The 21,453-nt window shown below is 39.3% G+C and overlaps 1 protein-coding gene across 6 annotated transcripts in view; it reads right to left on the bottom strand.

Moving 5' to 3' along the window:
- Nucleotides 1-663: 663 nt before the first annotated feature.
- Nucleotides 664-21,453, bottom strand: part of TTF1 (transcription termination factor 1) — a 43,890-nt gene continuing 23,100 nt past the window's right edge. For 5 of the 6 annotated variants that reach the window (XM_064291269.1, XM_064291270.1, XM_023544792.2 and 2 more), the window contains 6 exons: nt 18,068-18,198; nt 16,092-16,326; nt 12,659-12,748; nt 11,404-11,469; nt 5,308-5,393; nt 664-4,468 (listed from right to left, as the gene is read on the bottom strand). In XM_064291269.1, the coding sequence (XP_064147339.1) occupies nt 4,287-4,468; nt 5,308-5,393; nt 11,404-11,469; nt 12,659-12,748; nt 16,092-16,326; nt 18,068-18,198 (790 nt within the window). In that variant the 3' untranslated portion in view covers nt 664-4,286. Of the gene's footprint in view, nt 4,469-5,307; nt 5,394-11,403; nt 11,470-12,658; nt 12,749-16,091; nt 16,327-18,067; nt 18,199-21,453 lie in introns of those variants that run through there. The other variant, XR_010322977.1, reaches the window with a different exon arrangement.

Genomic DNA, 21,453 nt, shown 5'->3' with positions numbered 1-21,453 from the left:
TGTATGTACTATTATTCATTCGTCTGCTGATGGGCATTTATATTGTTTCCAACTTTTGGCTATTGTGAATAGCGCTGCAATGAATACTGGTGTACACATCTCTGTTTGAGTCTCTGCTTTCAAGTGTTTTGGGCATATATCTAGGAGTAGAATTTCTGGGTCATACGGTAGTTCTATTTTTAATTTTTTGAGGAACTGCCACACTGTTTTCCACAACGGCTGTATCATTTTGCATTTCCACCAGCAATGGATATTTTTTCTTTCTTTACTTCTGTTCAGAGTCTACTCTTCCTCTCCACTTCCCCCCAAGTACGGATGTTACTTGAGGTTTCTTCCTTTGCTATTTTCTGTCTAAACTCAGTATGTCTCCCATTTCATGGTTTCGACCATCACTTTCATGGACCTACGTATCTCTAGCATGGCTCTTCTCTTTTGTTCATTCTTTTCATACCACAGACCGGGGCTCTTCTCAAATGTGCCCCATCAGTACCTCAAAGTCTACATATCCCAACAAAATTCACTATTTCCCCTTACAACCTAATCTTTTCCTGGATGCACTTGATGTATACACTCTACCTTTCTTCCAAATTTCTGGATTCTTTTTATGTAAGTGTTTGGCCAAGATAAGATTTACACTGCTTGCTTTTTTTTTTTTTTTTGAGGGAAGGGGCATGAGAAATACAGGTGAGAACAAGTTACAGGAACAAAACTTTTACAAAGTACACAAGTTTATTGGATAAAATTTGTAGCACAAATAATTTACCCACTGTAATGCATTTGCTGGTTGCTTCCCCAGAGTCCATTCATCCCTTCTTCTGCTGATGGTACCTGGACTTTACACTGGGTATTTACCCTCTCGGCCATTCAAGCAATAGTGAGCCAAATCCCAGCTTGAGAGATAAGCCCAGATTGGTTGAACCCAATCCTATCCCCTTGGCTACAGTGATCATTCAGAGTTGGGTATGAGATCTTATTTGGGCACTAAGAGCAAAACCTAGTTTTTTTTTTTTATCAGAAGAGACCCTCTATTTTCCCCTGTGGGGAACAGAACTGCTAAAATCATGTGGCTATATGAGGGTATGGGGGGCCAAAGGGTCACCTTGTGTGGACTGAAGGTAAGTGGACTCCACAGAAGGCACAGCAGAGAATCAGCAAGAAAGCAGGTCTTTGGTGACACTGAGTAGATGGCTCAACCCTTACTTAAACTAGTGGTACCTTTGGACTTTCAGTTTTGAGAACTCAGATTCCTTAAGTCTTTTTGAGTCTAACTCTCTGGCAATTACAATTCAGAGTCCTAACCTATAAACTCACAACCCCATTGCCCAGAGAGAACCACTGTTGACATTTTGGGTTTATTTCCTCCCATATTTTTTAATGCATCTATATATACAATTTCCTTTACATTTTTTTTTACTTTACAAAAAAGAGAAAATACACTCTTCTGAAATATTTCAGTTGATAATGTTAACCTTTTCATGTCAATCAAATCTACCATTATCTTTTTAAATTACTACATAATCTTCCATTCTAGTAGTATACTATAATTTAACAAGTTTCCTATTAAGGAACATGTACATTTTTCTATTTTTTCTCTATTATAAATGTGCCATTTTTATATACTATTTCTATTATCCCCTGCTATGCACTGAATTGTGTCCACCAAAAATGCGTTGTAAATCCTAACCCCTGTAGTTATGGTTTGGAAACCCTGGTGGTACAGTGGTTAAGAGATATGGCTGCTAGCCAAAAGGCTGGCAGTTCAAATCCACAAGGTGCTCCTTGAAAACCCTATGGGGCAGTTCTACTCTGTATAGAGTCACTGTGAGTTATGTTTATAATCCCATTTGGGGATGGTTGTGTTTGTTATGTCAATGAGGCAGTATTAGCATACAGTGTGTCTTGAGTTAATCTCCTTTGAGATATAAAAGGAGTAGATTAAGCAAGCAGAGATTGGGGAAGATAGATGCTAAGCTACACGAAGATCACAGGAATAGAAGCTGGGAAGATACAAGGACCTTCCCCCAGAGCCAACAGAGAGAGAAAAGCTTTCCCCTTGAGCTGATGCTCTGAATTTGGACTTCTAGCCTCCTAAACTGTGAGAAAATAAATTTGTTTGTTAAAGCCACCCACTTGTGGTATTTCTGTTACAGCAGCACTAGACAACTAAGACATCTCCTTGGAGAATTTGCTAGACGTGAAATTGCTGGATCATAGAATACGTACTTTCATAAGGCTTTTGATGTATCTTACTGGATTGTTCTTCAAAAGAAAATATACAATTTATATTTCCATTAGCATGAAGCTTGGTATATTTGAGAGACAGAAGGAAGTGACTAAGGGGAAATGCTGTTTGCTGGAAAGAAAATATATTCATTTATTTAGTGAATGTCTATTATTTGCACAGCAGTATGATAGGTGTACGGCTGCTAACCAAAAGGTCAGCAGTTCAAATCCACCAGGTGCTCCTTGGAAACTCTATGGGGTCATTTTACCCTGTCCTATACGGTTGCTATGAGTCAGAATCAACTGGACGTCAACGGGTTTGGCTTTTTGGTTTAATGATAGGTACTGGGGATGTAGTGATGAACAGGGACTCCTAAACTTGTTTCTCGGAATTCCTCCCTCTCCAACAATGGCCGGTTTGGAAAAATACCTAGCTTTGTAGATTAACTAACAAAACATCATAAATTGTTCTATAAAAGACATCAGAGAGCACACTGAGAAGACAATGGCGTTGCATCTTAGCACAGATAGTGATATCACTCTACTGGACACGGTTAACCCTTAGTTTCCTTTCTATGCTCTCCCTTATACAGAGAGGGACAGATGCCTGACAACTTTATTTCCCAGTCTCTCTTGCCTGCTAAGGGGCTGCCTGTCGGAGGCACTCATGAGAGACGAGAAGGCAGGAGGGAGGCAGAAGCCGCTGTGTTCCCCGGACATGACAGGTTCCTGAGGTGGCCATGTGGCAGCGAAGGGAGAGAGGAGCACAGGCCCCTGCAAGGGCAGTGGTGACAGTGGCTGAAGCAGCAGCAGCAGCAGCAGCAGCAGCCACCCCAGAGTTTGGGGCTCAGCCAGAGGCAGGATGGTATAGCTTGTTGCTATTGAGTCAATTCCAACTCATGATGACTCTGTGTGTGCAGAGTAGAACTGCTCCACAGGGTTTTTAAGGCTGTCAACTTTTGGAAGCAGATCACCAGGACTGTCTCTCAAGACTCCTCTGGAGGGGTTCAAACTGCCAACCTTTCAGCTAGGAGTCGAGTGTTTAACTGTTTATGCTACCCAGGGACCCCCATGAGGCAGATTAGTGCAGGCCTTACAGGGGGCTGCAGCAGCTTCCCCACAATTCCTGATCTCTGGGTAATTCAGCCTACCCCCCTTTCCTCCTTTATCCTATCCTATTTTGTAATCCAAATACCTATATTAAATCCTTCTCTGAAATATCTACAGTGGCTCCCCTCCCCCCGCCACTAACACACTAGCCCAATGTTAAAAATATCACTGAAAATCTATTAGGTGTGAGCTGAGTGTGAGACTGACATACCATTTTTCAGTAAGTCTAACAAAGCCATTAATAGTTTTTAAAGGAAAATGATAAAATGAGAAATAAGTTTTTCTACAAGCAACAATTCACTGCTGGTTTTTTTTTTTTTTCAGTTCAAAATCAAATGAATTTGGTAACTTGCTTTCAGAGGGCATCTTGTATAAAAAACACGCATGTTTAAACGCTGGAATCCTACTCAGGAAGATGAGATGCACACACTGTGATAGGTAAGCAGGAACGGAGGCCAGTCTGAGGATACAGCAGATTCACAACTCGCACCTAATGCTTATATATCCTGAGAACATACATATATAAACAACCAGAAAAACAGAGCAAAATGGCATGTATTATAAATATTGCGAACTTTCTCATTTTTGCTGAGCACATACAGTGGAGTCCGCATAACGAAATGTTCAATGTTCGTAAGACGTGACTCCGCCTTCTGCTGCAATCAGAGAGACTAGGGATATTTTGTTTTATTAAACTGTTACTTGTATTTTCAAAAAAATGGCACAGAAATATTGAATCATCTCATATGCTCTTCTTTCTACATACACTGAAACAAACTTTAATATGAATGCATTAATAAGTTACTAATGTTCCAGAATATAAATGATTTTCATATCCTTCCCAGGCCATTGTGCATTCTTTAATAAACACCAATACTGAAAGGAGCTCTGTTAATACATGTATATAAATACAATCAGATAGAAAAAAAGGACAAGAAAATGGTGACCTCTGCTTAACATTTTTCATTTACATCTTCTCCCTCACTATCGTCTTCACTATAAAAGATGTCTTGAAAAAGGAAAACTTGCTTTGGTGCTGCAGGAGTCCGGATTTCAGTGCCTTCTTTCTCTATCTTCTTTTCTAACTTTTCTTTAAGCAAAGGTAGACTGGTTTCATAAAGGTAGTCTATAATCTCTAAAGAAAAGAAATTTAATTTCGAAATTATTTTTCTGTACAAAGCCTCTTATCACGGCCAAAGGATATAGGGTATAAATAATAATAATACACTGCTATTATAATTACTGTGTGCAAGGTTTTCTTCTAAGTGGTTTACTTACATGCACTCAGTTAATCCTAATAAACATCCTATAAGGTAGGCACTATTTTTCAAATGAGGAAACCAAGGGATGAAGACATTAAGAAGGTTGCCCAAGGTCATAGAGTTAGTGGAGCCAGGATTCAAAACTAGGTGGTGATGTCTGCAGAATGCCAAGAATTACTTCAGTACACACCCCAGGATACAAGGCCATCGAAACCAGCGGTTCCTACGCACTGGTGCTACGCAGATCACATGAGACTCACCTGAAAGCTAGTTAAAGAACATCTAGACATGGGACCCCATCCCTGGAGCTTAGGTTTCTGCAGGTCTAGGATGAGGCCCAGGGATCTGTATTTTTAATAAGCTTTCCACACAAACTCAGATGATCCAAATATGGGAAACACATATCTAAACCACCTACAAATGACTACCAAGAAGGAATTTGCATCTTACATTCTTTCTAGAATCAGGGTGGGGGACAGGATGACGGTAGCAGCAGTAGTGATACTGTGCTGAACATGTATTATTCAAATGTTATTGAATCTAATACTTTTGAGAATCCTATCAGGTAGGGATTATAATTTTACAGTTTTCACCATTTTACGATAGACAAACCTGAGGCTCCCAGGGGTCATGTAACTTGCCCAAGGTCACACTACATGTATGTGACACCATATTCTGTGTTCTTAACTATGCAAATATTAAGAATACTGACCTGGAAAAGTCTTTTTCTGCCAAAAGGGAACACAGGTAGCTTTTAGCTTATAAAATTTACTTTGAACAAAAGATGGAGGAACATCACTTTAGAAAGGAAAAAAAAAAAAGGCAGTCAATTTACAAATTTACCATTTCAATAAAGTGAGCTAAATATAAATACATTTATTTTAAGATGAGGTCTACAGACATAAGTAGTTTTCTTATCCAAATATGAAATAATTATGTCTATAACTATGTGATAAAAATAAGATGCATATGAAAAGCTATTGTTCGTTCAGTTAAAAAAAAGGGAGAAGGAAAATAAGTAATGCAATAACATGGATTTTGTTTAAATTAATTTATTTGTCAGGAAGACAAAATATACTACCAGCTGACATGATGTTACCATGTCCTTGGCCCTGCCCTGAGCACTTTACGGGTACTAATAACCCTCATGACAACTCCATGAAGCGGCTACTACTACTATCCCTCATTTTGGAGATGAGCGAAGAGAAGTCGCCGAAGGCCAGACAGCTAATAAAGGCGCCCTGGTGCACAATGGTTAAGGTGTGGGCTGCTAACCCAAAGGTTGGAACCTGCCCAGCGGCTCTGTGGGAGAAAGACCTGGCGATTTGTTCCTACAAAGATTACAGCCAAGAAAACCTTGTGGGGCAGTTCTACTCTGTCACATGGGATTGCTATGAGTCATCATCGACTCAATGGCATCCAACAAACAACAACAACATACAGCTAATAAGGGGTAAGTGAACTGGGTACTCTGACTCCAACTCCTCCACTCTTAACCACACATTTAGGATGAATATATATCTGGCACCACTCGAAGGCAGATGTGCCCTCCTTTTTTATCTTGCAAAGCTAAAAAAGGAAAAAGCAGATGCTTATCATTTTCGATTTATAACGGTAAGAACAGAAACAACCAGACCGTAAGTTGTTTTAAAAGTAAAAATCACTAACTTCCGGGACACTTTTTTTCTTGAACAATAAAAGTGTAACATCTTTTTTCAGAAATTAACTAATTTAGTTGTTAAAATGGTTTTTGTAAATAATTTAATCTGTTAAGTGTGTAGAGATAGGACCTCTAGTGTGCAAACAGTTTGGCTGCTAACTGAAAGGTTGGTGGTTCGAATCCACCCAGCTGCTCTGCAGGAGAAAGAGCTGGTGATCTACTTCCATAAAGATTACAGCCAAGAAAACCCTACAGGGCAGTTCTACTCTGTCACATGGGTCGATAGGAGTTGAAATCAACTCAACGACACTGAACAACAACAATATAGAGATAAAAGATGATCAGGTCCTTCTGATCTCTTCATCATAGCAACCACTAACTAAGAATTTTACAGTTTTCACCATTTTACGATGGACAAACCTGAGGCTCCCAGAAGTCACATAACTTGCCCAAGGTCAAACTACATGTATGTGGCGCCATATTCTGTGTTCTTAACTATTCAAATATTAAGAATACTGACCTGGAAATGTCTTTTTCTGCCAAAAGGGAACACAAGTAGCTTTTAGCTTATAAATCTTATTACTTTGATCGAAAGATAGAGGTGCCTCACTTTAGAAAGGAAAAAAAATAACAGCAATAAAAAAATAACATCCTTATTTAGGACATGTTGTTGCATTGTCTCCCGTAGTCCTTACCACAGCCCTATGAAGCTTTTTTGTAGTTGAAGAGACCACAGTTCGAGAAAACTTAGGTAACGACCTGCCCAAGGACGGCTAGCTAGTAAGCAGAGTGCCAGGGCTCAGCGCCAGGGCTGTGGGACTCCAAAGCTTGAGCTCTAGGACATCCCTATGCCTGTCTTCTCCCCATAATGCTGTGCACCCAGTGTGGATGTTCTGCAGAAACAAGCCCAACTCTGAGAAAGAACAACAATGATGTGGACATTTAAAACCGGTTAGGTATTATATCTTATTTGGTGGAGATGCTTTCTTTAAATCCTGCCTAAGTAATACACAAAACAGGCTTTAAAAATTTGAAGAAACTGGACCTTAATATCATTAATTTGCCTTGTTTCAATCCATTACCAAAACTTTAGGAATATACTATCTAGATGCTATACTCTCTACTTTAACAGCTTTGAGATTATATAAATCTTAAGTAAAATAATATTTAATATAATTTTAATTAAAGTCATTAAAAACCCATTTTAATAAAAACAAAAACCTATGTTCTGAAGCAATGTCACAAAATACACGAAAGTTTAATGGAAAGTTTCTAAAAAGTGGTTTGAGACTGAAAAGGGAAGACGTCAATGTGAGCACTTCTCAAGACAGGAGCTGGTGCGGTGCACATTAGAGTCACCTCTTTCAAAGCTTCTGACACTCTCATCTCTTAGGAACCCACGGGACTGAAGAGTGTGGGCCCTGCCTCTCAGCTGAACTAATAAGAAGAAAGAGTTTGGAACCATTGGCACGTGTCTGTGATTCCTGGCAGGGTTTGTGAGAAGTCACTAAAAATACTCCAATTCTCCAAGTCCAAGAAAGAAAAAGACTGATTGTCCTTTGGCCATAATCCCAAATTGTTAATAACTAACCATCGGAACAGGTTTAAAGCCTTTCTAAAGGATCAACAGCTGGCCATCAGTAACCACACTTGAGAGAGGGTCAGCCAGGAGGCTGCAGCCTTGCTCCAATGTAAACACTTCCACAACAAAGCCCAAACAATCCCTCAACACTCTCCTTTCTGAAAGTCCACCAGTCCCTGAGCCACATTTCTCAACAATCTGCTTTGTTTAGAGAGACTGTGCTTTGCAAATATAGCTCCTCCTTGCTTAACAAGCAATAAATTCAGACATTAAGTGTGGTGGCCTCGTTCTTCAATAGCAGGAAGTGATAGAAAATGTGAGAACTATATGCAATGAAGGCTCACAGTGAAGGCAAACAGAAGTAGCTAATTAACATATGAAAGTGATGTTCAGTTTCACTCCTCAGATAAGAAATGCAAATGAGGCTACACAGAAACCACTGAGTGAAATGAAAGCTTGAAGAGGAACAGGGTCTATTTATACAGTCTCAAGAGTGTCTCCCCACAGCCATTTCTTAATCACTAAGGGAAAAGGGGTACTTTTATACAGTGGGGAAACGTGTCAGGTACCATCTTAGCCAAATGATCAAACTTAGCACCATTAGCCTCGTAATGTGATGCAGTGATAAAGGCATACATAACACTGCCTGTGTTGTATCCCTGCCTAAAACCCATCACCTGAATCTTATAATTAGAAACATCCAACAAACTCCAGTGGGGGGATGTTCTACAAAACTAGCCTGTATTCTTCTCAAATTTCAATGTCCTCAAAGACAAAGGCAAAGGAACTTTACAGATTAGAAGACAGTAAGGAGAGATGACAATTAAATGCAATGTGTGATCCTGGACTGGATCTTGGAACAGATGAAAATCGCTGTGAAGGACTTTATTGGGACATTTGGCGAAATCTGAATGCAGACTGTGTTTTAGGTAGCAGTATTAGCAGTATTTTACCAATGTTAAATTCCTGAATATGATAATTGTGCTGTGGCTACGGAAAATAACATCCTTGTTCAGGACGTGTTGTTGCCAGTTAAACTCTCAAACAGCTAAGGGAAAAGTCATATTCCCTTGGAGGGATGGGGAAGGAAGGGAGAATGACAAAACAAATGTTGCAAAATGTTCAGAATTGGTGGTTATGGCTGTGAAGGGTATATGGGAGTTCTTTGTATTATTTTCACCACCTGTTAGCTCTCTGAAGCCTTTAAGAGACTTTGCACTCATTTTATGCATCTTTTCTAGGTGCCTTCAGTGGGAAGTGCAGTGGGGGAAGGGTTGGTCCAATTTACTTTGTCCACAGCAAAGTGGAGGTTTCAGATGCAACACACCCGTAGTATGTTCTTTTTTGTTTAAATAATGCTGGAAGACCATCCACAGTTTTATACCTTGTTTTTCCATCTAACAATATATCCTGGAACTCTCTGTGCACCAGAACTTAATGAGCTTCCTCATTTCTTTTTGCAGCCATGAAGTATTTCATCATGTGGGTAGAACGTGATGTCGTCTATTAATGCATGCTTAGGTTGTTCTCCTAAAAACACTGCTGAAGTAAATAATCTTGTACACAAGTCATTAATGCATCTGTGAATTTATACTGTAATATATGTTTCTAGAAATAAAACTACTCAATCAGAGGGAATGTTTATTTGTAATTTTGAAATATACTGAATCTGTAAAGTATGTAAAATCTACCTATGAAATTATGAAAAAAACAAAAGTGTGGTGTCTGAAATGGATGAATGCAGAGATAAGGTAAGCCTGGCTGAGTGTTGACAGTTGCTGCAGTGAACTGAGGGGTGCATGGGGGTTTATTTACTTAGCATACATTGAAAATTTTCCTAATAAAAAGTTTGCAAAAAAACTGAAAAAAAAAAAAAACTGTCAAAAAGCAAAGATCTCACTTTGAGGACTAAGGTGCACCTGACCCAAGCCATGGTATTTTTAATTGCCTCGTGTACATGAGAAAGCTGGACGATGACTAAGGAAGACCGAAGAATTAACGCCTTTGAATTGTGATACTGGCAAAGAATACTGAATATACCATGGACTGCCAGAAGAACAAACACATCTGACTTGGAAGAAGTACAGCCAGGATGCTCATTAGAAGCAAGGATGGCGAGACTTCATCTCACATACTTTGGACATGTTATCAGGAGGGACCAATCCCTGGAGGACACAGTGCCACTTAGAGAGGTCTTCCCTAACCACTCTATCTGATTGCCCCAATTGCTTCCACTGCATTTTTCTTTTCTTTTTTGTGTACTCATCACCATCTGAAATGAGCTTATTTGTTTAAAATCTCATTATAACTAAATGAGACTTACTAGTGTCCTTATTCACCACTATCTTTTGTACCTGGCATATAGAAGGTGGTCAATAAATATTTGTTAAGTAAATGAATGAAGTAATTGTAAGTTTGGCAACATTATTGTTGATGTAGTTTGTTTTGAGTTTTTAGGTTAATCCTATGGTATTTGTATCTATGGAATGGAAGCTCCATAGGGCAGGCGATTTATCTTTTTTCTTTGTCATATCTCTGTTGTTGTTAGCTGCCGTCCAGTAAGCCCCTGACTCAAGGTGACATCATGCACAATGAAACAACACTCTGTCCAGTACTGCACCACCCCAATGAACGGTTGAGGATCGGGCTGTTGTGATCCATAGACTTTTCATTGGCTGGTTTATGGAGGTAGATCACCAGACCTTTTTTCCTACTCCATCTTAGTCTGGAAGCTCTGTTGAAGCCTGTTCAGCATCATAGCAACATGCAAGCCTCTACTGACAGATGGGTGGTGGCTGCACATGAGGTACACTGACTAGGAATGAAGCCTGGTTCTCCTGTGTGGAAGGCAAGAATTCTATCACTGAACCACCACCGCCCCCTGCCACAGCTCTAGAGCCTAGAAAAATCTCTGGAATATAGGGGCTCCTATTTGGTAGACGTGGAATAATTCTGGGCCTTTAATTTTCCAATAATTAGTCTGGATGAAGTGTATGTGCTAGAACAATTCACTACCTTACTACTAAAGCAAGGTATCTATAATCTCCTCTCACCCCCATCTCCTGCAAATGCCAATTTGATTGTATGGCAATACTTCCTTATCACAGTTATTTTTAAACTGGAGAATTCAAACAGGTGGGATAGGTGGAGGGCCACAGGCATTTTGCTCAACCTAAAATCTGTGATCACAGAACACTTTAGGTATGATGATTTAATTTATAGGACAGCCAAAGAAAAATCTGAAGAAAAATGAAAAACATAGCAAATTAATGATATATCTAGGGCCATGGAAACCTTGTCTACCTAGCAGATCAGAACTTTTAGGTACACTTTGCTTTAAAGTTTATTGTATTACATTGGATTGGTTTTCTAGCAAATACGATGAATTTTAGCCACTGATACAAAATTCCATATGCAGTATGAATTTCAGCCTCACTTTTCAAAATCTGATAGGCAGTCATTTATTAAGTCATCTCTCTCTTTTTAAAAGTAATTTCTTTTATTCTTCTTGTTGTTGTATTAAGTCATCTCTTATAATTAGCTTAATATTAAACAAATGGTCTTACCCTATGGCACTGGCAAGGTCTTCCCAATCTATTTCATTAGAATCTTCCACATTTATTTTATACAACCTACAAGAAAAATTAAAAATTAAGTTTTCAAAAATAAAATCAACATGATGGACATTTTCATGGACTCACAGAACACTAATAGCTCGAAGGCACCAGCACTTTCAGCCCCCATTCCAGCCCCTTCATTGCACAGGCCGTAAGGTCAGCACCCTAGCCTAAGGTGGACTGAAAAGCCAACTCTCCTCCTGCTGAGTCCTTTGCACCTCCCACCAAACCATTTTGCTTTACCCTACTCATAAACACAACTCACCACTCAATGCAGACACAGTAATAGTACATCTATACTCAGCACTTACTATGCGCCCAACACTATTAAATCCTTTAAATCCACTAACTCATTTACAGTAATCCTCAAAAACACCTGATGAGATTGGGGGGATTATCCTCATTCTACAGACAAGGAAACTGGAGCTGAGGGATAGAGTAGCTGGCTCAAGGTTACATGACTAATATGGAACCCAGGCCTGCCTGACTTGAGATGTCCTCCTTGGATCTGCTGTTCTAAGCTGTCTCCCTAGCAGGGAAAAAAAGGGCGGAGGCATAGCCAGCCAGCCAGTGTGAAGAATCAGGAAGCACACCAATGAACTTAAAGCAGAGCTCATGACATAAAGCAGGGAGAATGAAATGGGAGAGGGTGACCAGAATCCAAAAGTTTCTTCTGCTTTGTTGTTATTCATTCAACATGAGCCCAGCATCAGCCCAGGTCTCCTAGACGAGCACCCTTCATAAAACAGGTCCACACCTCCCTTTCCCTTTTGGCCCTTCAAACACCTAGTAGAAGGCTCTGCATGGACCATGATTGCAAAGACAAAAACAAAAACCCAGCAACAGTGACACCAACAAATGCGTACTCGAGAGCAGCAAGGCTTTGCCTGAATTATTCACCTCAATTTTCCAATAGATGGAAATAACATAACCACAGAAGAAGTTTCAAGGACTAAAATAACTACACTGTTTTACATGCAACATTTCATCTTCCCAGCAACAACAGAGGTAGTCACTACCATTACCAGTATCATTTAAGATGATTAAACAGAAGCTTGAGAGGTAACATACTCGAGGTCATACAAGTGAAAAGTGCTGAACAGATCTGAACTTTAGTAATCTCAATGCAGACCCTGCTGTCTTAACAACTGCATTTTGGCTAGAGAGAAAAGCAGTTAAATATCGTCAATTCCTATTTCTGTACCTTTCAATAAGGTTGATTTTGGCCTGCAGGGCATTGACTCCCCGGTATACATCCTGACCATTAGTCATCCTTTTGGTTAAAACTTCAGTCCTACATTAGAAAAAGAGAAAAATATAATTTACTTTCAGGGGCAGAGTTTCCATTAACATCTCTCTTGCTCATCTAAATTGCCCTCGTTCAGAACCAATTTCTAACTTTCGCAATTTATCACTGCTAACATTTACCACCATCGAGAGCACAATTTTTTTTAAAAAAAGAGCAAGGGAGAGATACATAAAATAATAACGATAGAACATTGATGGTTACTGAAGCTGGATGATGACACATGAGGGACTACGTTTACTTGTGTGCTAGAAAATTTCCACAGTAAAAGTCAAATGGGGAAGAGTAAGGCCACTAGTAGGCGCTTAAAGACACTACGGAAATTCACTGCACTTCGGGTTGTTCCGAAACAGATGGATATTGCCCTTATTCCTGTTACCAGCTGTTGGAACACTACATAAATTCAGTGATAAATGATGTGAAGATTCCTCTCCTGCCCAAAGCTAATGGTTGAAGGACAGGGTTGACTGAAATACCTAATGAGAGTAGCAACTCAGTTAAAAATATTAAAAACTTACTTCTCTTGAATAGCAAAATCTGCCACAATTTGGGTGACAGATCACTAGCTCTTACAATTACGTCATTCTTCATAACGCAGATATATGACAAACAGATAACAGAGGCTGTTCTTACTAATACCTATCACGTTTAGAATTTTGAAACGTATCACTCAGTGTCATTTCCATGTTACACAGGGCAAATGTATGCTGAGGCTTCCAATTCCTTTTTTCCCCCTTTAACTAAAAAAGAAATCTCGCATGTTACCTTAATTATGCAAATCCTGAAGGAGCAATACCCTTAATAATTCTCCGTCTTTTTTAAAAACAACTGTTTTCAAATTTCTTTATAAATAGCTTTGATAGAAGCTTTTACTTCAATACTTTCTTAATTCCATTCTGACTTAATGTCTTGGGATATATATTATATTTCAGATGGAGTTGATAGTCAAAGGATTTTGCTACTCACATTATATATTTTAAGATATGACATTACATTATCTTTTTTATGGTGGCCGAATACATTTGTCAATTTGACCATTTTTATGTGTACAATTCAGTGAATTATGCTCATCATGTGTAATCATCACCACTGTTTCTAAATTTTTTCACCTTTAAGAGAAACGCAATACCCCTTAATACCTCCCATTTCCCCCTTTCACCTGCCCCTAAACCAAAAAACAACCAAACCCTTTGTCGTTGAGTTGATTCCAACTCATAGAGACCCCACGTATGACAGAGCAGAACTGGTCCACAGGGTTCTTCTAGGCTGTAATCTTTACAAAAGCAGATTGCCTTTTCTTCCAGTGCCACTGGCTGAGTTCAGACTGCCAACCTTTAGGTTAGTAGTTAGCATAATTTACGCTACCCAGGGACCTTCCACTTGCCCCTGGTAACAATAAACTTTGGTCTCTATGAATTTGCCTATTCTGGATATTTCATGCAAGTGGGATCATACAATATTTGTCCTTTTGTGTCTGACTTTTTTTCACTCAGCATGTTTTCAAAGTTTATCCATGTGGTAGCATGTATCAGAACTTCATTTTTCCTTAAGGCTAGATAATATTTCATTGCAGAGCCCTGGTGGTGCAGTGGATAGGAGCTCAGCTGCTAACCAAAAGCTTGGCAGTTTGAATCCGCCAGTCACTTCTTGGAAACTCTATGGGGCAGTTGTAGTCTGTCCTATAGGGTCACTATGAGTTGGAATAGACTTGACGGCAAAGAGTTTTTTTTTCCTGGTAGGAATATATTGCAGTTTGTTCATCCATGCATCTGCTGATGGACATTTGGGTTGTTTCCACCTTTTGGCTATTGTGAACAATCCTGCAGTGAACACTGGTGTACAAGTACCTGTTTGAATCACTGCTTTCAATTCTCTTGGGTATAGACCTAGGAGTGGAATTGTTGGGTAATATGGTAATTCTATGTTTAACTTTTTGAGGACTGTTTTCCACAGCAACTGCACCATTTTACAATCCTACCAGCAATGGATGAGGGTTCCAATTTTTCCACATCCTCGCTAACACTTGTTATTTTCCATTTTTTTATAATAGCCATCCTAGTGGAGGTGAAACAGACAGAAACTAGTAGTGGGGCTGAAGTATCTCACTGTGGCTTATTTGTATTTCTTTAATAACTAATGATGTTGAATACCTTTTCCTGTGTTTGTTGGTCATTTGTATATCTTCTTTAGTCCTTTGCCTATTTTTTGATCAGGTTGTTTTTTGTTCAGTTATAGTTCCTTATGTATTCTGGATATTAAACTCTTATCGTATATATGGTTTGTAAATATTTTCTCCCATTCTGGAGGTTGTCTCTTTACTTTGTTGATAAAGTCCTTTGATGCACAAAAGCCCTGTATCTTTTTTTTTTTTTTTTTTAACATTGATCTATCGTCCTCCAACTGAGGCTTATAATCCCCTCTGCCCCCATATTAGAGGGGCAGAAAGGGTTTTAGTTCTTCCCTGTAGTACTTTGAAAAAACATTATCTGTTCTTTGGAGTTTATTTTCCTGAGCGGAATCTTGTTTTAAAATAAACAAATACCCCCCAGAAAAACTATAATGCACATAAACAGCACATTCTAAGAGTCTGCTTTTAAAAATAAACTATGCCTACTTTGGACTTCATTCGTATTTGATATTCAAGGATCACTGAGCTCCTTTTTTTTGCATGAGGTGTGAGCTGTGCATGCATAGAGCCACTGATACAAGGATTCATGCTGCAGCTGAAGAGCCCACGCAGACATCCTCCAGGGCTTAGAAAAGCTACATCAGGCAAACAACACACAGCAAGGTTAACTGAAAATAACTCCAGGTGACTGGTTCAGCTAAAGGAGTTCTAAAATCAAGAGCGTGACTGCCTTACTTTAGACGAGACAGAGGAAATGATGAATTACAAAGCAAAATAAGCAAGGCAGAGCTATTACTGAATACCATGCTTGTCGTTTCTCTCCTGAGCATTAGTTTCATATATTGTGTGTGTGTGTGTGTGTGTGTGTGTGTGCTGCAAATAGATAACTGCCTGTTTTTACTAAAGCCTTAGAAAAGGACAGAGTGAAGAAACCTGAAGTCAGCATTCGGTATTAAAAGGTTTGAATTCTTTTTGAGGAATCTACACAATCTTCAATGAATTGTAAGGGCTGTTAAGTGCTAATTAAAATTACCTATTGAAGTGGTTGGAAAGCAGACTACAGATAATTCTTGACATGTAAGGTTTTTCACATAATAGCAACATATATTCTTAGTAACCTTACCTCTCTACTCACTCTGCAGAAATTGTCAAGAGAGAATACCATCTTGTTGAAATTTATATTAAGAAAATCTTAAAACTTACCACTTACTTTTACACTGCATCCAATTTCTTGTTTCCACTTTAGCTTCTACTTCTACCCAAGATATGCCCTTGTAGAGCTTTTCCCGAACAATTGATAGGCGGCCTTCAGGATTTTCCTGGAGCCTAGAATCTACCTCCTTTAATTCCTCGAGAGACATCTTTTTTAGAATCACTTGTTCAACGGCCTTGACTAGTTTCTGGGTTTCTGTCTTACTCCAAGTACCATGATTTACTTCTATAGAATAAAAGGACAGTCTCAGAGTTGCTCATCTATTTGCTTTCAAACACAATATTAAAAACTAAATGATAACCTAGGCACTTTTCAGAAAACAATGGGTGGACATCTCAATTACACAAACAGAAATTATCAAATACAATCATATGCAAATTAAAATGAAATTACTAAAGTGGTAATGGATTCTTTTTATAATCAAAGGCCAGAAATTATTAAATAACAAGTCTTTTCTTAAAGCAATGTTTTGTTTTGTTTTTAACTTCACAAAGAGTTGTTCTTCAGTTTCCGAGAGCAATGTCTTCTCCAGGAAATTGTAAAACACTAAACAGAAAAAAAAATCTAATGACTTCTATATTATGTACATGAATCCTCCCCCAGAAGAGGTCCTAGTGTAAAATTAATGGCCACCAATGACAGCAACACAGTACTTGATGATAAATACACCTGAAGAACTTCTGAAACAAATTACCGACGTAGGGTGCAAAAAGCACTTATTTATGGTTTACTCTTCTTGACTACAGACACTCACAGTCATGCTAAGGAAGTGGTCTCAAACTGACAGCCTGTGACTATCTTTGGTATGACACACAATTTGGTTCCACCCTATCAATAACATTTAAAAATCAAGAGATTAAAAAAAAGGAAAGAAACGTAAATTTCACATTAAAAAATGTTCAATTTTGCTTTATTCTTGGACACTGGAAGAACTGGCCACATGGAGTCTTCACATGGCAGGAGTGGCTGGAATTAAATGACACGATGTACAGTCTCTCCAGCTCATCATAGGGCCTGCCATGCGCTGCCCACACAGACGCACTGTTGCTCACAGTGCTATCTGTGCTGGAGTACACGTGCCTCCACACTGAACAGTAACATGCGCTACTGCCTTCTTAAAGCAATTGGGGATTTTTTAATGTAAAGAATGTAATCAAGGAAACTTTATGAAAATGAGAGACAGATAGGTAGGAGATCACCAACACTGGTTTTGAGAAAACCAAACCCAGATCCACTGCCGCTGAGTTGACTCTGACTCATAGCAACCCTGCAGGAGAGAGCAGAACTGCCCCATAGGGTTTCCAAGGTTATAAACCTTTATGGAAGCAGTCTGCTGTATCTTTCTCCCGTAGAAAAACTGGTGGGTTCGAACTGCCAACCTTTCAGTTAGAAGCCAAATGCTTAACCACTGCGCCACCAGGGCTCCTCGTTTTGGGAAATGTCCTGTCTAAGCAGACAACTGAGCTGTATCCCTCCCTCTTTCCATCCCTCCCAAAGTCTCCCTTGCCACCTTGGGGAAGCAACCTCCTCCGCCCAGTCTCTCCAACTGACTAGCTTCTTTGGATGTGGCTCCACTGGGCAGTTATATTTGTGGTGAAAGTTACTAAGCTTCTACCCAAAAGTATGGTTAAAATTGGTCTTGTGAATAAAGGTTCCAATAAACATGAGGAAATGAAATGAATCAGTATAGAGAACGTCTTTTAAAATTCTAACTCTCACCTTCCATATGGAGAGGAAGATACGGCAATACAAAGAAATAAAAGTTAGTTTTAAATTTAGAAAAATAGGGGTAAATAATAAGGTAACCACAAAGGAGACAAACTATCCTACTCACCAAAATAAAATTCTAACTCTGCTAGAAGACAGGCCTGAAACAATTTCTGGGCATTGGATCAGCTTGTGTGCTGACCCAGGCCTGTGGAGGCTGATTTATTCCCCTAAGTGGATGCTACAGATGGCAACTTACGATTGCTGATCTGGGAGTACTTCAGGGCAACAGACAGGCTACTCCGGGCCACCAGCTCACCAATCTTTTTCCAGTCATTTCCATGGAGGGAATGGTATAGCTTTACCTTCTCAGCATCTCCTTCACTATACCTAAGAGGAAGAGAAAACATATCACAATTCTGAATTAATTACAAGATTAAAAGCTTTATTCTCATTGCAGTAGAATGGACCAAGCTGAGTGGGGAGTGCTGCCAGAAACCCCGTTTCAGCGCCAGTCCTTCTGATGACTAGAACTCTTATCACTTCATGTCCCTTAGTTTCAACTGTGTTCATCCTATAAATTAATAATCACAATCCCAGCCCAGAAACCTGGCTCAGTTACACAGCTGCCAGAGGAAACGAATCGGATCATGTTACTTCCTATGCAAGCCCCAAAGGCTTCGCATTACACTTGCAATAAAATACAACTTATTAAAGTACCTTCAAAGCTTGTGCTCTTCACAGTTCAGCCACACCAGCCTTGTTTTAGCTCTTTCTCACCTCTGAGCCTCTGTACCGATGGTAGAAATGGCCTTCCCTCCACTCTGACTGGGAAACTCCTACAAACCCTCAGAATACAGCTTAAATGGCATTTCTTCAGAGAGGCCTTTCCTGACTACCTTAGCTTAGGAAGGTCCCCACTTATCTCACAGAATATTGTGCTTCTCTTTCACTGTAATGAATTTGCTGCTATATATTTATAGGTTCCCTTGCTTATTCATCTCTTCCTCTAGAGCAACTCTGTCCAACAGAAATATAATGCGAGCCACAAAAGTAATTTTAAATTTTTCTAGTAGTTACATGAAAAAAAGTAAAAAAAGGTGAAATTTTAATGTTTTACTTAAACCAATGTATAATAAATATTATCATTTCAACATATAATCAATATAAAAAGTATTAATGAGATATTTAATATTCTTTTCTTCAAACCAAGTCTTCCAAATCTAATATATATCTTACTCTTGCAGTGCATCTCAATTTGGACTAGCTACATTTCAAGTGTTCATGTGATTTTCTCTGCTCTCTGAGTGGCTTCCATGGCACGGGAGTAGAGGATGAGTTTGGGTTTTGTTTACTAACACATCTATAATGCTTGCCAGGCAATAGATATTCATTAAATAGGCAATGAATGGCTTAACACCAACAGATAAAACTATTTGAGAGTATTTTTTTTTTTTAGGTTTTAACATTGATGGTAGTTAATTTTTTTTATTTTTAAATAACTTTTATTGTGCTTTAAGTGAAAGTTTACAAATCAAGTCAGTCTGTTACATATAAGCTTACATACACCTTACTCCATACTCCCACTTACTCTCTCCGAGTCAGCCCGCTCCCTCCTTCCATGACCGTTTTGCCAGTTTCTAACCCTCTCTACCCTCCTATCTCCCCTCCAGACAGGAGATGCCATCACAGTCTCAAGTGTCCCCCTGATACAAGTAGTTCACTCTTCATCAGCATCTCTCTCCAACCCATTGTCCAGTCCCTTCCATGTCTGATGAATTGTCTTCGGGAATGGTTCCTGTCCTGGGCCAACAGAAGGTTTGGGGACCATGACTGCTGGGATTCTTCTAGTCTTAGTCAGACCATTAAGTCTGGTCTTTTTATGAGAATTTAGGGTCTGCATCCCACTGATCTCCTGCTCCCTCAGGGGTTCTCTGTTGTGCTCCCTGTCAGGGCAGTCATCGATTGTGGCCGGGCACCAACTAGTTCTTCTGGTCTCAGGATGATGTAAGTCTCTGGTTCATGTGGCCCTTTCTGTCTCTTGGGTTCATAGTTATCGTGTGACCTTGGTATTCTTCATTCTCCTTTGATCCAGGTGGGTTGAGACCAATTGATGCATCTTAGATGGCCACTTGTTAGCATTTAAGACCCCAGATGCCACACTTCAAAGTGGGATGCAGAATGTTTTCATAATAGAATTATTTTGCCAATTGACTTAGAAGTCCCCTTAAGCCATAGTCACCAAATCCCCACCCTTGCTCTGCTGACCTTTGAAGCATGCAGTTTATCCCAGAAACTTCTTTGCTTTTGGTCCAGTCCAGTTGAGCTGACCTTGCCTGTATTGAGTATTGTCCTTCCCTTCACCTAAAGTAGTTCTTATCTACTATCTAATCAGTAAATAACCCTCTCCCACCCTCCCTCCCTCTCCCCCTCGTAACCACAAAAGTATGTATTGTTCTCAGTTTGTACTATTTCTCAAGATCTTGTAATAGTGGCCTTATACAATATTTGTCCTTTTGCCTCTGACTGATTTCACTCAGCGTAATGCCTTCCAGGTTCCTCCATGTTATGAAATGTTTCACAGATTCGTCACTGTTCTTTATCGATGCGTAGTATTCCACTGTGTGAATATACCATAATTTAACCATTCATCCGTTGATGGACAGCTTGGTTGCTTCCAGCTTTTTGCTGTTGTAAACAGAGCTGCAATAAACATGGGTGTGCATACATCTGTTCATGTAAAGGCTCTTATTTCTCTAGGGTATATTCCGAGGAGTGGGATTTCTGGGTTGTATGGTAGTTCTATTTCTAGCTTTTTAAGAAAACGCCAGATAGATTTCCAAAGTGGTTGTACCATTTTACATTCCCACCAGCAGTGTGTAAGAGTTCCAATCACTCTGCAGCCTCTCCAACATTTATTATTTTGTGTTTTTTGGATTAATGCCAGCCTTGCTGGAGTGAGATGGAATCTCATTGTAGTTTTAATTTGCATTTCTCTAATGGTTAACGAGCGAGAGCATTTTCTCATGTATCTGTTAGCTGCCTGAATATCTTCTTTAGTGAAGTGCATGTTCATATCCTTTGCCCACTTTTTGATTGGGTTGTTTGTCTTTTTGTGATTGAGTTTTAACAGAATCATATAGATTTTAGAGATCAGGCACTGGTCGGAGATGTCATAGCTGAAAATTTTTTTGCAGTCTGTAGGTGGTCTTTTTACTCTTTTGGTGAAATCTTTAGATGAGCATAGGTGTTTGATTTTTAGGAGCTCCCAGTTATCGGGTTTCTCTTCGTCATTTTTGGTAATGTTTTGTATTCTGTTTATGCCTTGTATTAGGGCTCCTAACGTTGTCCCAATTTTTTCTTCCATGATCTTTATCGTTTTAGTCTTTATGTTTAGGTCTTTGATCCACTTGGAGTTAGTTTTTGTGCATGGTGTGAGGTATGGGTCCTGTTTCATTTTTTTGCAAATGGATATCCAGTTATGCCAGCACCATTTGTTAAAAAGACTATCTTTTCCCCAATTAACTGACACTGGGCCTTTGTCAAATATCAGCTGCTCGTATGTGGATGGATTTATATCTGGGTTCTCAATTCTGTTCCATTGGTCTATGTGTCTGTTGTTGTACCAATACCAGGCTGTTTTGA

The sequence above is a fragment of the Loxodonta africana genome, chromosome 9 (assembly GCF_030014295.1).
Source record: "Loxodonta africana isolate mLoxAfr1 chromosome 9, mLoxAfr1.hap2, whole genome shotgun sequence".
In the NCBI taxonomy this organism is placed as follows: Eukaryota; Metazoa; Chordata; class Mammalia; order Proboscidea; family Elephantidae; genus Loxodonta; species Loxodonta africana.
The sequence above is the reverse complement of the archived record's forward strand: the minus strand, read 5'-3'. Positions and strand labels throughout refer to the sequence as shown.